The sequence below is a fragment of the Malaclemys terrapin genome, chromosome 13 (genome assembly GCF_027887155.1).
Source record: "Malaclemys terrapin pileata isolate rMalTer1 chromosome 13, rMalTer1.hap1, whole genome shotgun sequence".
Classification (NCBI taxonomy): domain Eukaryota; kingdom Metazoa; phylum Chordata; order Testudines; family Emydidae; genus Malaclemys; species Malaclemys terrapin.
In genome coordinates, this window is record NC_071517.1 from 18,908,034 (window position 1) to 18,924,685 (window position 16,652).

General features: G+C 45.1%; 1 protein-coding gene across 4 annotated transcripts in view; it reads right to left on the minus strand.

Annotated features, from left to right (window-relative positions):
• OGFOD3 (2-oxoglutarate and iron dependent oxygenase domain containing 3) overlaps positions 1-16,652 on the minus strand; it is a 100,675-nt gene that overhangs the window by 6,242 nt on the left and 77,781 nt on the right. Inside the window, exon 9 of one of the 4 annotated variants that reach the window (XM_054047147.1) lies at positions 13,478-13,857. The exons of the other annotated variants lie outside the window; for them this stretch is intronic. Coding sequence (XP_053903122.1) covers positions 13,832-13,857 — 26 coding nt within the window. The 3' untranslated portion in view covers positions 13,478-13,831. Of the gene's footprint in view, positions 1-13,477; positions 13,858-16,652 lie in introns of those variants that run through there. 4 annotated transcript variants of the gene reach the window in all.

The window sequence follows — 16,652 nt, forward strand, 5'->3', positions numbered from 1 at the left end:
TCTTTGAACTATCCAGGATGTGATTTTAATTTTCTTCTTTTACAGCTGTAACAGTTTAATTCCAGCTTTTATGTAAAATGACTTTTATTGCTACTGTGCATCAAATCCCTATTAAACACCGAAGGAAGAAGATACTTGTAGGTGCTGAGTGGCTGAAGAATTCACAATTCCTGCACTGGGGAAACAGAGTCTGTTCTTTTTCCTCGCCTGGGAAGCAATTTTGGTGCAAATAAATTTCAGACACATCTAGAACAAATGGCTTTTACAGTAACACTAAATAGATACAGTGTAATTTATCAGGTGCATTAAGGGGTTTTTAAGGGCGTGGAAGAGGGAGTGGGGACGTTTGAGGGCAGAAAGGCTGCAGATAACACACGAAATGGCAGAAACACAAGCCTGGCTGTGGAGGGGGAAGGCAGCAAAGAGATGGGAAGGAGAGTGGAGACTAAGGGTGTGAAGGAAGGGCAGGCTGGAGAAAGCGTAGAGTGGAAGCAGCTGAAGGGCAGGGATGGAAGCTGCAGAGCGTGTGTGGAATCCCCAAGAAGCAGAGTAGCAGAAGGTGCAAGCAAGGGAACTGGCTCTCTGTGCTGTTCTGGAAACAAGAGAGCCATAGATTGGTTCTCTGCCAGCTGAGAATCCTTGGGTGATGGACAGCTGGCACAGCCATCTTTCTGCTCTTGGCAGTAGGGGGCACGGCTGGAGCATCTATGCTCCATCCGTCCCCAGTTGCCCTAATTCTTCTTAGAAGGCCCAGGGAGCTGCTCTAAATTTTGCCAACAGCTAAGCTGGCCCCAGGCCTGGTGAAACACAAAAGTAATCATAGAAATGTAGGGCTGGACGGGACCATGAGAAGTCATCAAGTCCAGCCCGCAGCACTGTTGCAGGGCCAAGTAAACCTAGACCAGCCCTGACAGATTTTTGTCCAACCTGTTCTCAAACACCTCTGCTGATGGGGATTCCACAGCCTCCCTTGGAAATCTGTTCCAGAGCCTTAGAGTTAGAAAGTTTTTTTTTTTTTTTTTTAATATCTAACCTAAATCTCCCTTGCTGCAGATTAAGTCCATTACTTCTTGTCCTACCTTCAGTGGACATGAAAAATAATTGATCACGGTCCTCTGTGTAACAGCCCTTAACATATTGGAAGACTTAGCAGGTCATCCCTTAATCTTCTTTTCTCAAGACTAAACATGCCCAGTTTTTTCAGCCTTTCCTCAGAGATCAGGTTATCTAAACCTTTTATCATTTTTGTTGCTCTCCTCCGGACTCTTTCCAATTTGTCTACATCCTTCCTAAATTGTGGTGTGTCCAGCTGGGGCCTCACTGGGCCGAGAAGAGAAGGACAATTACCTCGTGTGTTACATACAACACTCCTGTTAATACACCCTAAAATCATATTAGCCTTTTTTGCAGTTGCATCACATAGATGACTCATATTCAGTCTGTGGTCCGCTATAACCCTCAGATCCTTTTCAGCAGTACTGCCACCTAGCCAGTTATCTCCATTTTGTAGTTGTGTATTGGATTTTTCTTTCCTAAGTGAAGTACTTGGAACTTGTTTGTATTGAATTTCATTTTGCTGAATTCAGACCAATTCTCCAATTTGTCAAGGTCATTTTGAATTTTAAAATTTGTCCTCCAAAGTGCTTGCAACCCCTCACAACTTGGTGTCATCTGCAAAATTTCATAAGCATACTTTCTATTCCATTATGCAAGTCATTAAAGAAAATATTGAATAGTACTGGACCCAGAACTGACCCCTGTGGGACCCTTCTAGAGTCGCCCACCCTATTAGACAGCAAACCATTGATAACTACATTTTGAGTATGGTCTTTAAATGAGTTGTGCACCCACCTTATAGAAATTTCATCTAGACCACATTTCCCTAGTTTGCTTATGAGAATGTCATGTAGAACTGTGTCAAACCTTACCAAAATCAAGGTATATTATATATACTGATTCCCCCCACCCATTAGGTCAATAATCCTATCAAAGAAGGAAATTAAAGTTGGTTTAGCATGATTTGTTTTTGACAAATCCATGCTGACTATTCCTTACAACCCTATTATCCTCCAGGTGCTTATAAACTGATTGTTTAAGAATTTGCTCCAGTATCTTTCAGGTATTGAACTTAGGCTGACCAGTCTATAATTCCTCAGGTACTCCTTGTTCCCATTTTTAAAGGTAAGTACTACATTTGCCCTTCTCCAGTTTTCTGGGACTTCTCCCATCCTCCAGGAGTTCTCAAAGTTAGTTGGTAATGGCTCTGAGATTCCTTCAGCTAGTTCCTCAACTACCCTAGGATGAATTTAATCAGACCCTGATGACTTGAATACATTTAACTTACCTAAATATTCTTTAACCTGTTCTTTCCCTATTTTGGCTTGTGTTCCTTCCCTGGTTGTCAATATTAATTGTGTTGAGTATCTGGTCATCATTAACCTTTTTAGTGAAGATTGAAGCAAAACAGGCATTAAGCACCTCAGCTTTCTTGAGGTCATCAGTTATTAGTTCTTCTTCCCCGCTAAGTAGAGGACCTACACTTCCCTTCATCTTTCTCCTGCTTCTATTTGAAGAACCTCTTCTTATTGCCTTTTATGTCCCTTGCCAGGTGTAACTCACAGTAATATAAATTGATCTTTGACACCTCCTGCACCCTGAGTTAGAGGAAGCCCAGCTCATCTGGATCAGAGGATCAGGGCTATATTCTTCATCTGCCTTAAGCAATAGCACAAGCCACAGAGATTATCCAAGCAAGCAAGCTGTGGTCAGGTAAGTGGCATGAGATGTTAGCCAAATACAAACAAAACTGCAGGCAAATTAAGTGCTTTTGTTTAAAACTCCCTATCAATGGTCTCTAGCTATTTGAATTAATTTGATCTTCAGCCAACCAATCCACTGTTTATCACATCAATATGCCCAGCTGCAATCCTTTCATTATGCAGCAAGGCAGTATTCAAAATACAATAAGCAAACTATAAGACATCACTAGCATTGAGGCCACTTAGTTACAATAAGCTTCAATTGTACTTTTAAAAAACATACCCAGCCAGACTGTGGTAAAGTTTCTTATGCAGTAGTTTTCAGGGAAAAACAAATCACAGGTGTTTGCCAGTTATAAATATCACCTCTTGATGCTTGAATCATAGCCACTGTACAGTTTGATACTGTATATAGCCTTATCTGCCATTTAAAGGATTCTTCTGTGGCTCACAGAATTAAACCTAAAGTGAGAAATGTACCTGGGAATTTTCTAGCTAATACTACACTGCAGCAAAGCGCGTAACAGACTCTAATCCGTACCATTCCAGGAGTTCATAAGACAATTTGCAACCTCCCTAAAAGTTGTGTGTGATGAATGTCAGGACAGGAATTATACTATTAATGGGAATATTTTGATCTTGATGCAGGGGAATTTATGCATCCATCTCTCATTAGCACTAGGGGTTTATTAAGAAAAAATTTCACTTTAAAACTACTAACTGCTTTCTAGTACTTCAAGCTCCTTCTTCGAGTGATGGTCCCTATTGGATTCCACTGAGGGTTACACATGCACAGTCACCATGCGCCCAGAGTCAGAGAATTTGGAAGTAGCATCCGGTGGTCTGCACCCCCACCACAATGCAGTAGTTCTTTATTCTTAAAAGGCTAAAAATGCACAAAGGGAGAACAGTCTCCAGAGAATGCTTAATTCCACTCCCAGCAGATAAAACATTTGAGGAAGCGACTGTATCAACATTATCCAGAGAATCCTGGGAAAAGACATCAATGAAAATGAAGCACCACAGTAACAGAGACTTTGAGAAGTCCAACGGTTCATAGTTATTTCAACTATTAGATGGAACAAGGGCATAATGAGACATGCATGAAGATCACTTATGGTCCTGCTTAGAACAGTGACCGAAGGCAAAAATGATGTATTGTGTGAAAACATCCTGCTTCCTTGGGAACAGCTGGAAGACCCACCTAGAGTTTGAATTTTCTGTGCAGCACCATGTGCTTGCATTATGAGAGCTCACCCAGACCTGCTGCAAAAGTTGCCTAACCAGAGAGATTTTCAGGTAGAACTACAATTTACTTCTCTGTGCGCACATGCTGTACAGGCTTTAGACTTCCTTATTGAAACAAGAACCTTCTCTGAGCCAGACTCTAGCTTTAATCCACAACATTCAGGAGCTGTTACAAGTTTCACTATTACAAGAAAACAAAAGATGACTTAGAAAACAGCTTCCAAAAAAAAGGGAGTGAGGTCAGACTTAGGCTCTTCCTACATTGTCAGGTTTGTCATTTGTCCTAGATACGAATCAACTTTTGGTCCAAGATGTTACACCAGCAATTCACAAGCTCTGAACCACAATACACCAGCAATTCACAAGCTGTGAACCACAATCCACAGAGAGCTGGCTGGTCCCATGCTCTTGGCTCTGTTTCCAGCTGCTAGATTTTGTTAAAGGCAGTTAAATATATATATATATATATATATTGTTAACATTACTTTCTCACATAGCCAACTGCTATAGTTGCCACATGGATGCTGTGATTGGGAGGGGATATGTTCACAATATAACCTCTCTACTTAGAAGTCGTGCAGACTGTGAAAACCCCTGGGGCTGCTAGACTCTATTTTGAGCGTCCACGCAGAAACACAGACTAGTGATGTGTTACACATGGAAAAGAGTAGGTGAGCTAAGAATAGCCATTCATTCCATATGAAACTTGCTTATTATATATCCTGGCATTTCCCTGCCAAGAGTGACTTTTGTCTCACAACTTTACACTGACCTCCTGAGTTTCTGTTATTATTTCCTTTGTACTTTTCTTTCATTCTCTGAATTGTGAACTGCCTTTGATGGATTTTTCCCCACCCTCCGTCTTAACAGATTTCTTTTCAAGCACACTTTTCTGCTTCATTAAAGAAGACTTGATTGTTATTTCTCAGCACATAAATGTCAATTTGATTTATGAGCACTTGCTGTTAAAATGGCAACACAGGGTCCTCGATACAATCCATGACCAGGAGGTTTAAAAATAAAATAAGATGTATTATCTTAAAATAAAGAAGGAAAATTATGTTATCCCAGTGAGCCTTAAAGAACGAGCAGACATTTTTCCTCCAACCACGTTTTCTGAGGCGTTTTCAGGGAGAAATTGGTCTCAGCCTGGGGCCAAGGGAGGCTGCAGCCTGGGATACACACTTCCCTGAATCTGGAATTTGACACCAGGCATATAGTCCTACAAGAACGGTCAGTTCTGATGTTGCAGAATAAGGAGCTGCAGTGTAAGGATGCTGCAAAGTACCCACCAAACCTCACGACCCCTCCCCCCCCAAAATGGCCAGCTGAGGTTTTGCATCTGCAAAAAGGAGACCGTTTCCCATGGATTCCCCAGCAAGCTGAACTGCCCACCAGGTCAGCAGCAAAAATACAAAGGTAGCATGAATCATCCTTTTTCTTATCAGAAGAGCTAACCTGCTGTCTGAAGAATAAAATTTCATCCAGAACATCCACAATTCAGTCATTAGTATTTTCCCTGTCACTGCAACACCTGGACAACTCAGTACTTGCTTAGTTTTAGGAGTCTTTAAGATACAATTCATACCTAGTGGCCCGACCGTGCAAGAGAATTTCTAGACTCAAAATATAATAGAAAACCATGGGCCACTCTCTCCAGCTTCTACTTCTCCCCTCCTTCATATAGCTCTGTCCTCCCTGTAGTGCACAAATTGCAGAGATCAGTGTGACAGCATGGCACTCCTAGTACTTGGACAGACAGGGCTCCTTGCTACAAGCAAAAGGCATTTTCACATTTTAAATGCACTTAAAACAACAATTTCCTCATAGGGACTCCAGGCCCTAAACCTTCTCTCCTATCATCCCAAATGCTGTCTGTTTTTCACCCACAACTCCCACTTCAAAATCCTTTGCGCCAGTTCCCACTGAGCTCCAATGTTTCCTGGAAGGCATGGCACCCCACCCACTTCCCCAACTACCAGTCAGTGTACGTACACAGGGAGAACTTAACCGTCCCCTCCGGATACTCTGTGAGGGGATGAAAAGATCCCTCTCCCCTTGTTCTCTCCTTTCCTCCCCGTTGAGCATATGAAACACTGATTAGGAGGGTTTTTTGGGTGTAGTCTTGTGACCCAACAAGAGCCTTCTGAATGACCATCCAGCCCACAGGTTGAGAATCGCTGTTCTAAAGGAACATGGGTCCTGGGAACAAACCTCATCTGCGGTCCTGCCTGAGAGACCTACAATGACTGGGATGGTGTTAGCAATGATCAGTCTTTCCATGGGTTTCTGAAACCACAGAAATGTTGTGATACATGAAGTGGGAGGTAGCTCTCTTTTATGGACACCCAGTCAGGCAGTAGCTATAAAATCCCTCTTAGTAGCTGTTCTCTAATTGCTCTACCTGAAAAGGGTTAAACAGTCTCACTGCGACCTATAGGTAAAAGGAAGTGAGTGGGCACCTGGCCAAAAGAGCCAATGGGAAGGCCAGAACTTTTTAAAATTGAAACAAGACTCCCCTTTTGTCTGTCTGTTGTTGTTCTCATGGTAGGGTGACCAGATGCTAAGTGGAAAATATCGGGAGCGTCGCGGGGGGGGGGGGGGGGGGGGCTGGGGGGCTTTTTGATTGTTACACTCACCCATCTGGGTCTTCGGCGATGGGTCCTTCAGTCGCTGACTGTCTTTGGCAGCGGGTAATAAACCTTGACAGAAGCACCCGCTGCCAAAATGCCGCCGAAGACAGTGACTGAAGGACCCTCCGCCGAATTCCTGGACGAGCGAGTGTAAAAAAAAAAAAAAAAAAAAAAAAAAAAAGTCAGGACGCGGGACAAACTCCTCAAAAATCGGGAGAGTCCAGATTTTATTGGGACATCTGGTCACCCTATCTCGTGGGGAGGCAGACAGGGAGCAGTTATGCTGTAAGAAGCTTGGGCCACGTATGAAAAATTGTTAGTATCATACCTAGAAACTACTCATCTAAACCCCCAGATATGCAAGTAGATCAGGAAATGTCTAGGAAGACGCAATTAGGTTTATCCCTTTTATTTCTTTATAGCTCGTGGATTCCTCTGTGCTAACCCAAGGTGCTTTTGTTTTGCTTGTTACCGTTAAGCTGGACCTCAAGAGAGCTATTCTTGATGCTTAATCCTTGTAGTTTTTTTTTTAAATCTAGCAAAATTCTACACTCCCAGATGTATTTTCTTCTTTTTTTTTTATTAATAAAATTTCCCTTTTTAAGAACAGAATTGGATTTTTGTGTCTTAAGAAGTTTGTGCACATGTTTAATTAGCTGGTGCAACAGCTGATTTCCTTTTTTTTTTCGTTCTTTCTTTCTCAGCTCTTCCCCGGAAGGGGGGGGCGGTGAAAGGGCTTGAGGGTACCCCACAGGAAGGAATTCCCAAGTGCGCCTTCCTGGATTCTCAAAGGGGTTTTGCACTTGGGTGGTGGCAGCATCTACCACTCCAAGGTCAGAGAAAAGCTGTAACCTTAGATGTTTAATACAAGCCTGGAGTGGCCAGTATTAATTTGTAGAATCTTTGCGGGGCCCCCCACCTTTTAGTGTCTTTGCAAAGTGCCGGAGTGGGGAATCAGCTTTGACAAATGTGCACAGGTCTGGAGCTTGGCATGACAAGACCTCAGCTAAGCAGCATATTTTTTTCCTTGCCAAAAATGTATTTAAAGTAAGGCTGAAACCCCCTCCCTTGGGGTTCAGAAAATAAACCACAAGCTCTGCTCCAGGGGGTGGAGGGTGGACAGAGTCAACACCCGAATCTCCTTGACAGTATGAAGGAGCCTTGTGGGTGCTTCTCACTCTATTTCTGTCTCTGTGTACCCCAGTGACACCTGCTCTGCTGTTACAAAACTGCTGTAAACAGAAAACAGAAATTGTGTGGGGGAAAAACTGTCACAATAAAAACCTATCCTCTCCACATAAGCCACTTGTCTATGGTGAGAAACTGCCAACAAGATCAATCCCAAATATCTATAAAAGCTGTGCTTTGTCATGACAGGCTCATTAAATGCTATCAGCCTGAGGGAAGCTTGTGTTGTTAAGAAAAACAGAAAAATAATGGGTAGGGGGAGGAGATAGGAGCTTTATCATTTAGAAAACTTTCCTTCCCCCACTTTCTTTCCTGTTCTTAAAGAGCAGATTCTTGCTCTGATTCACAGGAGTCTCTTGTTTATGAGTCTGAGCATTAGACACAAGATTCAGTGCTGTGAATTCCATTTGATCTTAATTCTGATCAAGAAACCACTGGAATTCCAGTCAGTGACACTGAACAGACTACAAAAGTGAACAAGACTCCAGTACATACAGTAGCAGCTGCTATGTTAGAACAATCACTCAAACTGCATTGGGAGTGGAAACAACAGACAAATACTGGTACACGCTGCAAGCTTTTGCAAAACACCACATTTGTTTTCCCAGTTTTTACTAGGCTGACAACAGTTGCCCTTTGCTGGGGATGAAACTGAAAGAGAATTAGTTTTAATCTCTTTGGCCATGTTCAGAGGAGGTAACCACCGCTAGAAGATGCTGACGGATAGGTAAGTATCACATCTGCAAATACAAATCATGTTAGAATCATCTTCATTCCTATCTGGTTCATCCTCAGAAGATGAACCATTTTCAGTATTAACATTACTATCTTGACCTCAATTTGAGAGGCAGTGTAATCTAGTGGATGGAGAAAGGGGAACATTTGAATGCCAGTCCCAGCTATGCCACTGATCTGCTGTGTAACCTTGAACAAAGCTCTTAATCTGTATATATTTCCCAATCTATAAAATGAGGATAATACTTATTGACACCTCCTAACAGGGCAGCTGAGAGGATTAATTGATAAATATTGGTACAGTACTTTGAAGATGTAAATCAGCAATATATATGTTTAGTATTATAACATCCTTCTCTTCCTCTTATTCGGACTGGAAAAATAAATAAAGCAACAAAGTTATAATATAAATAGTAGAAAATACAAAAACAAAAGGCTCTGGGAGCATAACAAATATATTATTGAAACAATAGAATGCTCCGTCATGAAACGTAACTACGTGAACTGGGTAATGTCTTTAATATTAGCATGTGTAAGGGCAGCATGAATCCTTTAACTCAGTGGCTAAAGGTCATTACACCCTAAACTGCAGGCAATCACAAGCTTCTATAGTTTGCCTGTAAAAACCTATCTGAGCTAGCATTATCCTCTAGGTCTCCCACTGCATTTTGTAAACACTCTCCATTTTAACTGTAAGCACCAGGATGGACTGCAGACTTTGGGTTACTTTTCTGAACTACACAGGAAAGTAAAGGGAATAAATGCTCCCCCCTTGCCACGCTGCTTGGCTTTTTTCAGATTGTGACTAGCCATGAGGAATAACAGGGGCTACTCACTCAACACTCCACCCTGCAAGCAAATGGGTGGGAAAGGGGGTAGAGAGGAACAGGGGAGTGGTAGGAGCTTAAGGGGAGACTTAAGCTGGGAGACACAGGGGAGACTTAAGCTGCTCCACAGGAAGATGAAGTAACTTACTTCTCTTCCAAAGCAAGGGGAAGCAGGAACGGTTTCTTAAGGGTTCCAGACCAAATCAGGCATTTTCCCCCCTGTGCACTGACAGGTTTGACTGTCTCATATTTACTGGCCTAAAGCTGTTACTCAGGAAAGGAAGACAAATTATGTCTCAGATGCTGAGTAATACTAAGAGAGAAGGCTGAGAAATGGAACAAAATTATTTGGTTATTATCCTTGTCATCGGTTTAAGATGAATTGCAAATTCATTCTCATATAAAATGTCAAGAAACATTGTATCCTGAGGGAAACAACTGGATCAAAATATTTGCTGTAACACAAGGAGACTTTTATTAAATACATCCATATTACATGAAATAGGGATTGTTTTATGAGAGTACCCTGGAACTGTAGTATTCACAAGGGCCTTGACTGCGATGAATGGTGGAAGCCATACTTCTCAGGTCCATACTTTCAGGCTGTCTGCAAACTCAGGCAGGCTCTTGCTGTACCAGACTATGCTCTCTTTAGATTTTCAAGGTTGCTTTCGCAGTCATAAGGACTGGAAACTTATTTTTTTAAATGACTGCTGAGATTCTCTGGCAATGGATGAATTCCAGGACTGCAGAACCATAGAACACGTGTGGTTCTATGTACAGGCAATATGGCACAGAGCCCAAGCTCTGTAGATGCAGTACTGGACCTTATAGATGTGCCAGTCAGACTCCTTGCAACAGCTTTTCTGGAATTTCTTTGACACTTTGACTTGAAAGCAAGAGCCCCTGAGGTGTCTTCTCATAGCAATGTAGCATTCTACAACCAGCTGCAGAGTAGGTGGGATGCACTCCCTATAGACTTCCCAGCTCTCATTTCTTATTTTATACTGCTAATCTGAATTCAGCTCAGGCATGGGCCAAGTTTAATAACTGTCTCTGGATGCTAGAAGAGACTTGTAGGTGTTCTGCTAATTTGCAGGCTAAGGTGCAGGAGAAGAGGGAACAAGGGCACTGGCAGAGAGCTGGGGGTAACCTCCATCCTTACTTACAGCAAAGACTTAGTGAAGTCAGTGGTGTTACACAATCAGGCCAAAGCACAATTTGGTCCCTAGGGTGAAATGCTAGTTTATACAACGAATGAAAAGGAGTTTGATGATGCACAGTGAATATTTGTCTTTGGGTCAAATTATGTGGTGGCTTTTGTGACAATTTGGTACAATTGGCAGTGTGCCTAAGAAAGGCTCATACTAGCAGGCATGCTACAGGACAAAACTGAGGTTCATTGGTTAAGTTTGCATGGAAGAGAAACTTGAGCAGCACTTTGCATCTAGCAATATCCCGGGTCACTGACTCTTCATTTTTATTAAGATGAAAGCCACACAATTAAAACACACACTCGCCATATTCTAGAAATAGGAAACATGAATTCCTTTTGTAGAATCATAGGCTGGCTCTGCCTTTTGGAGCATAATATAATGGCAAACATGAAAAAAGAAATAGGACACAAACCAATAAACATCTGGCAATACTAGGTTAACTCTCATGGTACACTAAATCCTGATTAGCCTGACATAATACAACAAAGCAACAAGTTGCTTCACCAGTGTAAGGAAATGCTATGCTACTCACCTATGCAAATCTGATTTCTCACAGAAAGACTGATGCAAGAATAGGATCTGAATTTATCACAGTCACTTTGAGCTTGAGGTGTTTTAGAAAATGTTGCCTAATCTTGGTCTTGCGAACATCAGAGTTGCACACACTAAAGGGACTAACTACAGCTTAGTAACTGAAAAAACAGAACACAGAAAAGCAGGCAATTCATCCTGGCCAGATGCCCAATGTTAATTAGGGTTACCATATTTTGTGCCTCCAAATGGAGGACACTCCACGGGGCCCCGGCCCCGCCCCCAGCCCCGCCCATGCCCCCGCCCCAACTCCGCCCCCTCCCCAAAGTCTCCGCCCCCTCCCCTGCTTCCCGCGAACATTTAATTCGCGGGAAGCCTGAAGCAGGTAACGGGGAGTGTGGGGGGAGGAGGCGCGGCCCAGGCTGGCCCCCGGCGGCTCCAGCCTGGGTCGGCTCGGGCCCTGGGGTGCCGGCCCCGGCCGACCACCCCCGGCCCGCCCAGCACTGCCGGCCCCCGGCGGCCCAGCGCACCCCCCAGCTATTCCGGACCAGCTCCCAGCTCCGCGACCCCGCAGCCCAGTGCGACCCCGCGGCCCGGCGCACCCCCTCGCTACCCCGGACTGGCCCGCGGCCCGGCGCACCCCCCCGCTACCCCGGACCGGCTCCCGGCCCCGCGGCCCGGCGCACCCCCCCCGCTACCCCGGACCGCCCCGCGGCCCGGCGCACCCCCCCCGCTACCCCGGACCGCCCCGCGGCCCGGCGCACCCCCCCGCTACCCCGGACCGGCCCGCGGCCCCGCGGCCCGGCGCACCCCCCCCCCCCGCTACCCCGGACCGGCTCCCGGACCGGCACTGCGCCCCCGGCTCCCCGCACGGCACCATGCCCCCGGCCCCGCGACCCCGGCCCGGCCCCGCACCGGCCCCGGCCAAAGAGGCCCCGCCGAGCCCTCCCTCCCTCCCTCCCGATTTTCCCGGACATGCCCGGCTTTTGGGGATTTCCCCCCGGACGAGGATTTGAACCCCCAAAAGCCGGACATGTCCGGGAAAATCCGGACGTATGGTAACCCTAATGTTAATGCCTCATCATCAGAGCAATTTTGGCAGGGACATCTCTTGCTCTCTTCCCCCTCAGAGATAGTTGAAAAATCTGTCACACGCTGGAGAAATTAATGCCCAGAGAAGACTACAATTACCATAAATACTGAATAATTATTAGTTACAATTATTGTTCTGAATTCATTTTCTAGACCCAGAAATTACTAGATCTTTATTAGTAAAATCGGTGATTGACCTGCTGAACTCCTTCATAGCTGGCCTGTAATTCTCTAAATTATTATTACTTTCATGCATACGTTTTTACTTTAAATGTACAAGCACGTGGATTTAAAACTTTTTTAAATTATAGTTTTTAAGTACAGAAGTAATTAAGCTGTCCATTTATCACTAAGCATACACATGCTTTTTTAGATTCAACAGACTCCCTCCCTGTCTGTCTTTTTCTACCACCGCAGTTGGCTGCTCAAAATATCAGCAGTTCGTACTTCACATTTTAATCACCAAAGGAAGGCTGACAGTCTAATGGGTCACCTAGAAATGAAAACTGCCCTCTCAGCGTCTCAGCAAGACCTCTTCACTCTACTACCTCTCACCTGATTCCTTCTTCCCATCTGCATCTTGGTGCCCCAACCCCAGGACTGTCCCCCCCGCACTGTCTCTGTCCCAATCTACCCCCGTTGCCATACTTCTTACCATACCCCTGCTGCTGTGTATCACCAAACCATTATGCTGGCCACTTCCTCGCTCCCTCTTTTTAGAAGAACAGGAGTACTTGTGGCACCTTAGAGACTAACAAATTTATTAGAGCATAAGCTTTCGTGGACTACAGCCCACTTCTTCGGATGCATATTGGATCCATCCGAAGAAGTGGGCTGTAGTCCACGAAAGCTTATGCTCTAATAAATTTGTTAGTCTCTAAGGTGCCACAAGTACTCCTGTTCTTCTTTTTGCGGATACAGACTAACACGGCTGCTACTCTGAAACCTCTTTTTAGAGATGCCTTGGGAGTGCCCTGAGTTTCTGTGGAAAGATGTACTTACAGCTGGCTCCTTGCAGCAATCTTTCATGTGCCTATCATTTGCTCCCCACACCAGGTTGCAGAATTTATAAAGAAAGGGCTGTTTGGGATCATGGTGAGCTGTGTGGTACGGACTATAGGTGTTGGAAATGGGACCTTGCCTATGTAATTTTTTTAAACTCCATCAATTGTTTCATCTTTATGGAAGAGATTTCTGACTTCAATGCAGTGTTGAGTTCAAATGGATGAATTTCAAACAGTAATATAGCAAATCAAAAATAAAGTTTTATTGAATTGGATGCGCCATTGGAGACATGCAAAAAGTGATATGCAACTGTTGCATGCATACGAACAACAAAACAAACTAATTCAGTTCTCAGCATACTTAGTCCATTTTGCAAGAGAACACCAGAGTTTGCAATAAGAGCTGAGTTAATGCATTATGATGCCTTGCTTCTCAAATGCTAGCATATACATGATGCAGATTAACTCAATTTGAACCAGTTCAAAATCCCTGTGTAGACAAACCGTAAGTCTTCGATGTGAACAGATAAAATGACTAAAAGGTCTTTAGTGGGAGCTCTTATTTTAATGAACCATCCGCTTGCATTCTGCACCTGATCACAGCAGTGTAAAGTCTCCTGATGCTGAAAAGAAATAAGTGATTACTAAGAATAATGCTCTGAAACAAGAACCTGTTTAAAAAAGAATGATTAAACCTTAATTACTGACAGCAGAGGTGATGTCAGGAAGGGTGCAAGAGTGTCAAAGGTCAGAAAACATTTTAAATACCGAAAGAATCTGCTCAGTTACTTTACTAAAGCTAGGGATGTATGTGTATTTGATGACATCCTTCCTCCTCAGGATAGAATTTCATCTAGGTGTCATCCCTCCAATCAAGCTGGTTTCATTTGAGAGAATCTGATACCTTAATTACCCCCAGACGCTTTCCTCATTTCTGTTAAATTTTCTTCTTCAGACAATGATGAAATGCTAGTCTCCAGGCAGTCACCATAGGGGTCATCATGGAAGTTTAACCTGACATCCATTATCAGCAGACACAACTGTACCTCCATTAATTAATATGTTTATCTCTAGGAAACTAATTTATATGCCTGATTGTAATGGATTACAAAAATATTAACCATATAATCTCTAAGAGAAATGTTTATTCTTCCACTCTCCCTTCAGCAGGTCCACTGGTAGGATCACTGTTAATGGCCTGAATAATGACTTTGCAGCATGGTTCAAAGAAGCAGCATTCCAGTTTGTAGCTCTCAGCTGGAGCTTCCAGGTATCCATCACATTATGGGTCTAATTAAAAGACTAGCTCATTTAATGACACCACTAACCCAGCATTAAGGATTACTACAGTAAGAAACTACGGTCTAGAAGAATGTTCTCCTTCTTAAGAAACTAGGGTTACCATACGTCCGTTTTTTCCCGGACATGTCCGGCTTTTCGGCAATCAAACTCCCATCCAGGGGGAATTGCCAAAAAGCCGAACATGTCCGGGAAAAATACCGTCCGGGCACTTCCTCTCCCGCGGCTGCTCTGCTCCTCCCCTGACTCAGACTTCGGCTCTGTTTAAGAGCCAAGCTGCCCGAGCCAGCGCTACCGGCTTCGGGCAGCCCCCTTACCTCCGGACCCCAGCCGCCGGCTGGGCACTTCCCCTCCCGGGTTCCAGCTGCTCTGCTCCTCCCCTGACTCTTCGGCTCTGTTTAAGAGCCAAGCTGCCCGAGCCAGCACTACTGGCTTCGGGCAGCCCCTGTGCCTCCGGACCCCGAGCCGCCGGCCGGGCACTTCTCTTCCCGGGCTCCAGCTGCTCTGCTCCGGCGGCGCAGGGTCCGGAGGCAAGGGGGCTGCCCAAAGCCGGTAGCGCTGGCTTGGGCAGCTTGGCTCTTAAACAGAGCCGAAGTCTGAGTCAGAGGAGGAGCAGAGCAGCTGGAGCCGGGGAGGAGAAGTGCCCGGCCAGTGGCTGGGGTCCGGAGGCAAGGGGGCTGCCTGAAGCCGGTAGCGCTGGCTTGGGCAACTTGGCTCTTAAACAGAGCCAAAGTCTGAGTCAGAGGAGGAGCAGAGCAGCTGGAGCCGGGGAGGAGAAGTACCCGGCCAGCGGCTGGGGTCCGGAGGCAAGGGGGCTGCCCGAAGCCGGAGTGCTTGGCTCTTAAACAGAGCCGAAGAGTCAGGGGAGGAGCAGAGCAGCTGGAGCCCGGTAGGGGAAGTGCCCGGCCAGGGGCCCAGGGTCCGGAGGCATGGGGGCTGCCCAAAGCCCGAGCACTACCGGCTTCATGGTTTGCCGGGCAGCCTGCAGACCCTGCGCCCCCTGCTGGGTGCTTCCCCTCCCGGGCTCAAGCTGCGCTGGGGAAGCGCCGGCTGGGGGCGCAGGGTCTGGAGGCTGCCCGGCAAACCGTGAAGCCGGTAGCGCTCGGGCAGCCCTTTTCGCATGGCTGGGAGGGAGGAGGGGGAGTTAGGGCGGGGACTTTGGGGAAGGGGGGGGGAAGGGGCGGAGTAGGGGCGGGGCCGGGGAAGGGGCGGGGCCAGGGCCCGTGGAGTGTCCTCTTTTTTTATTTTTTAAATATGGTAACCCTATAAGAAACCACAAAAAAGAGAAAGGAAAAAAGAAAATCCTCAGTGCTCTACAATGGAAAAAAACCCAGCTGCTGTACAAGTTTTCTTCAATGTAGGATTCAGGGGGCCTGGGGCAAAGCAATTTTGGGGGCCCCTTCCATTAAAAAAAAGTTGCAATACCATAGAATACTATATTCTCGTGGGGGCCCCTGTGGGGCCAGGGGCAAATTGCCCCACTTGTCTCCCCCCCGGACGGCCCTGTGCACAGGTAAAATTTGACAATCCAAAATGAATCTGGCTTCTGAGTTATACCATCACAAAAAATGCATCTGGACACATTTTTAAAGCTTGAAATATTTGTTCCACAATCTAAATACAAAAGTGTTCTTCCTCACATTCCCCCACCCATTTAAAAAACAAAATCAACTGTGAGTTGAGAACAAGCACGGCACATTTCAGGTTAAAGGAAATGTTGTTTCTAAGCAGATAAAAACAAAAGTTTAGAATGGAGGGTCTATTTCAGTCATTACTATAGCATGACATAATCACAGGACTTGAACAGCAATCATGTCTCAAAATGTCAGTCCTTGTCCCGTCTGCAGTACTGCCAACCCCAAGTTTCAAAAATCATGAGATTTTTCAAAAATATTCATTTGGGGATCTTTTTAATTTGCCTTCTGGCTTTTGGGCATTTAGGGTTCATCTTTTCAAGCTTTTCTTCACAGCCATGAAGGCTAGACACTTACTTTACAAAATAAAAGTTAAACTCTGATACACTCATGTCATCACATGAATCTAGGAGCTGCGAGTTCATGAAAAAACATCAAATATTGCAAGAAATCAGAATCACTGTCTATCCCGGTGTTCAATAGGC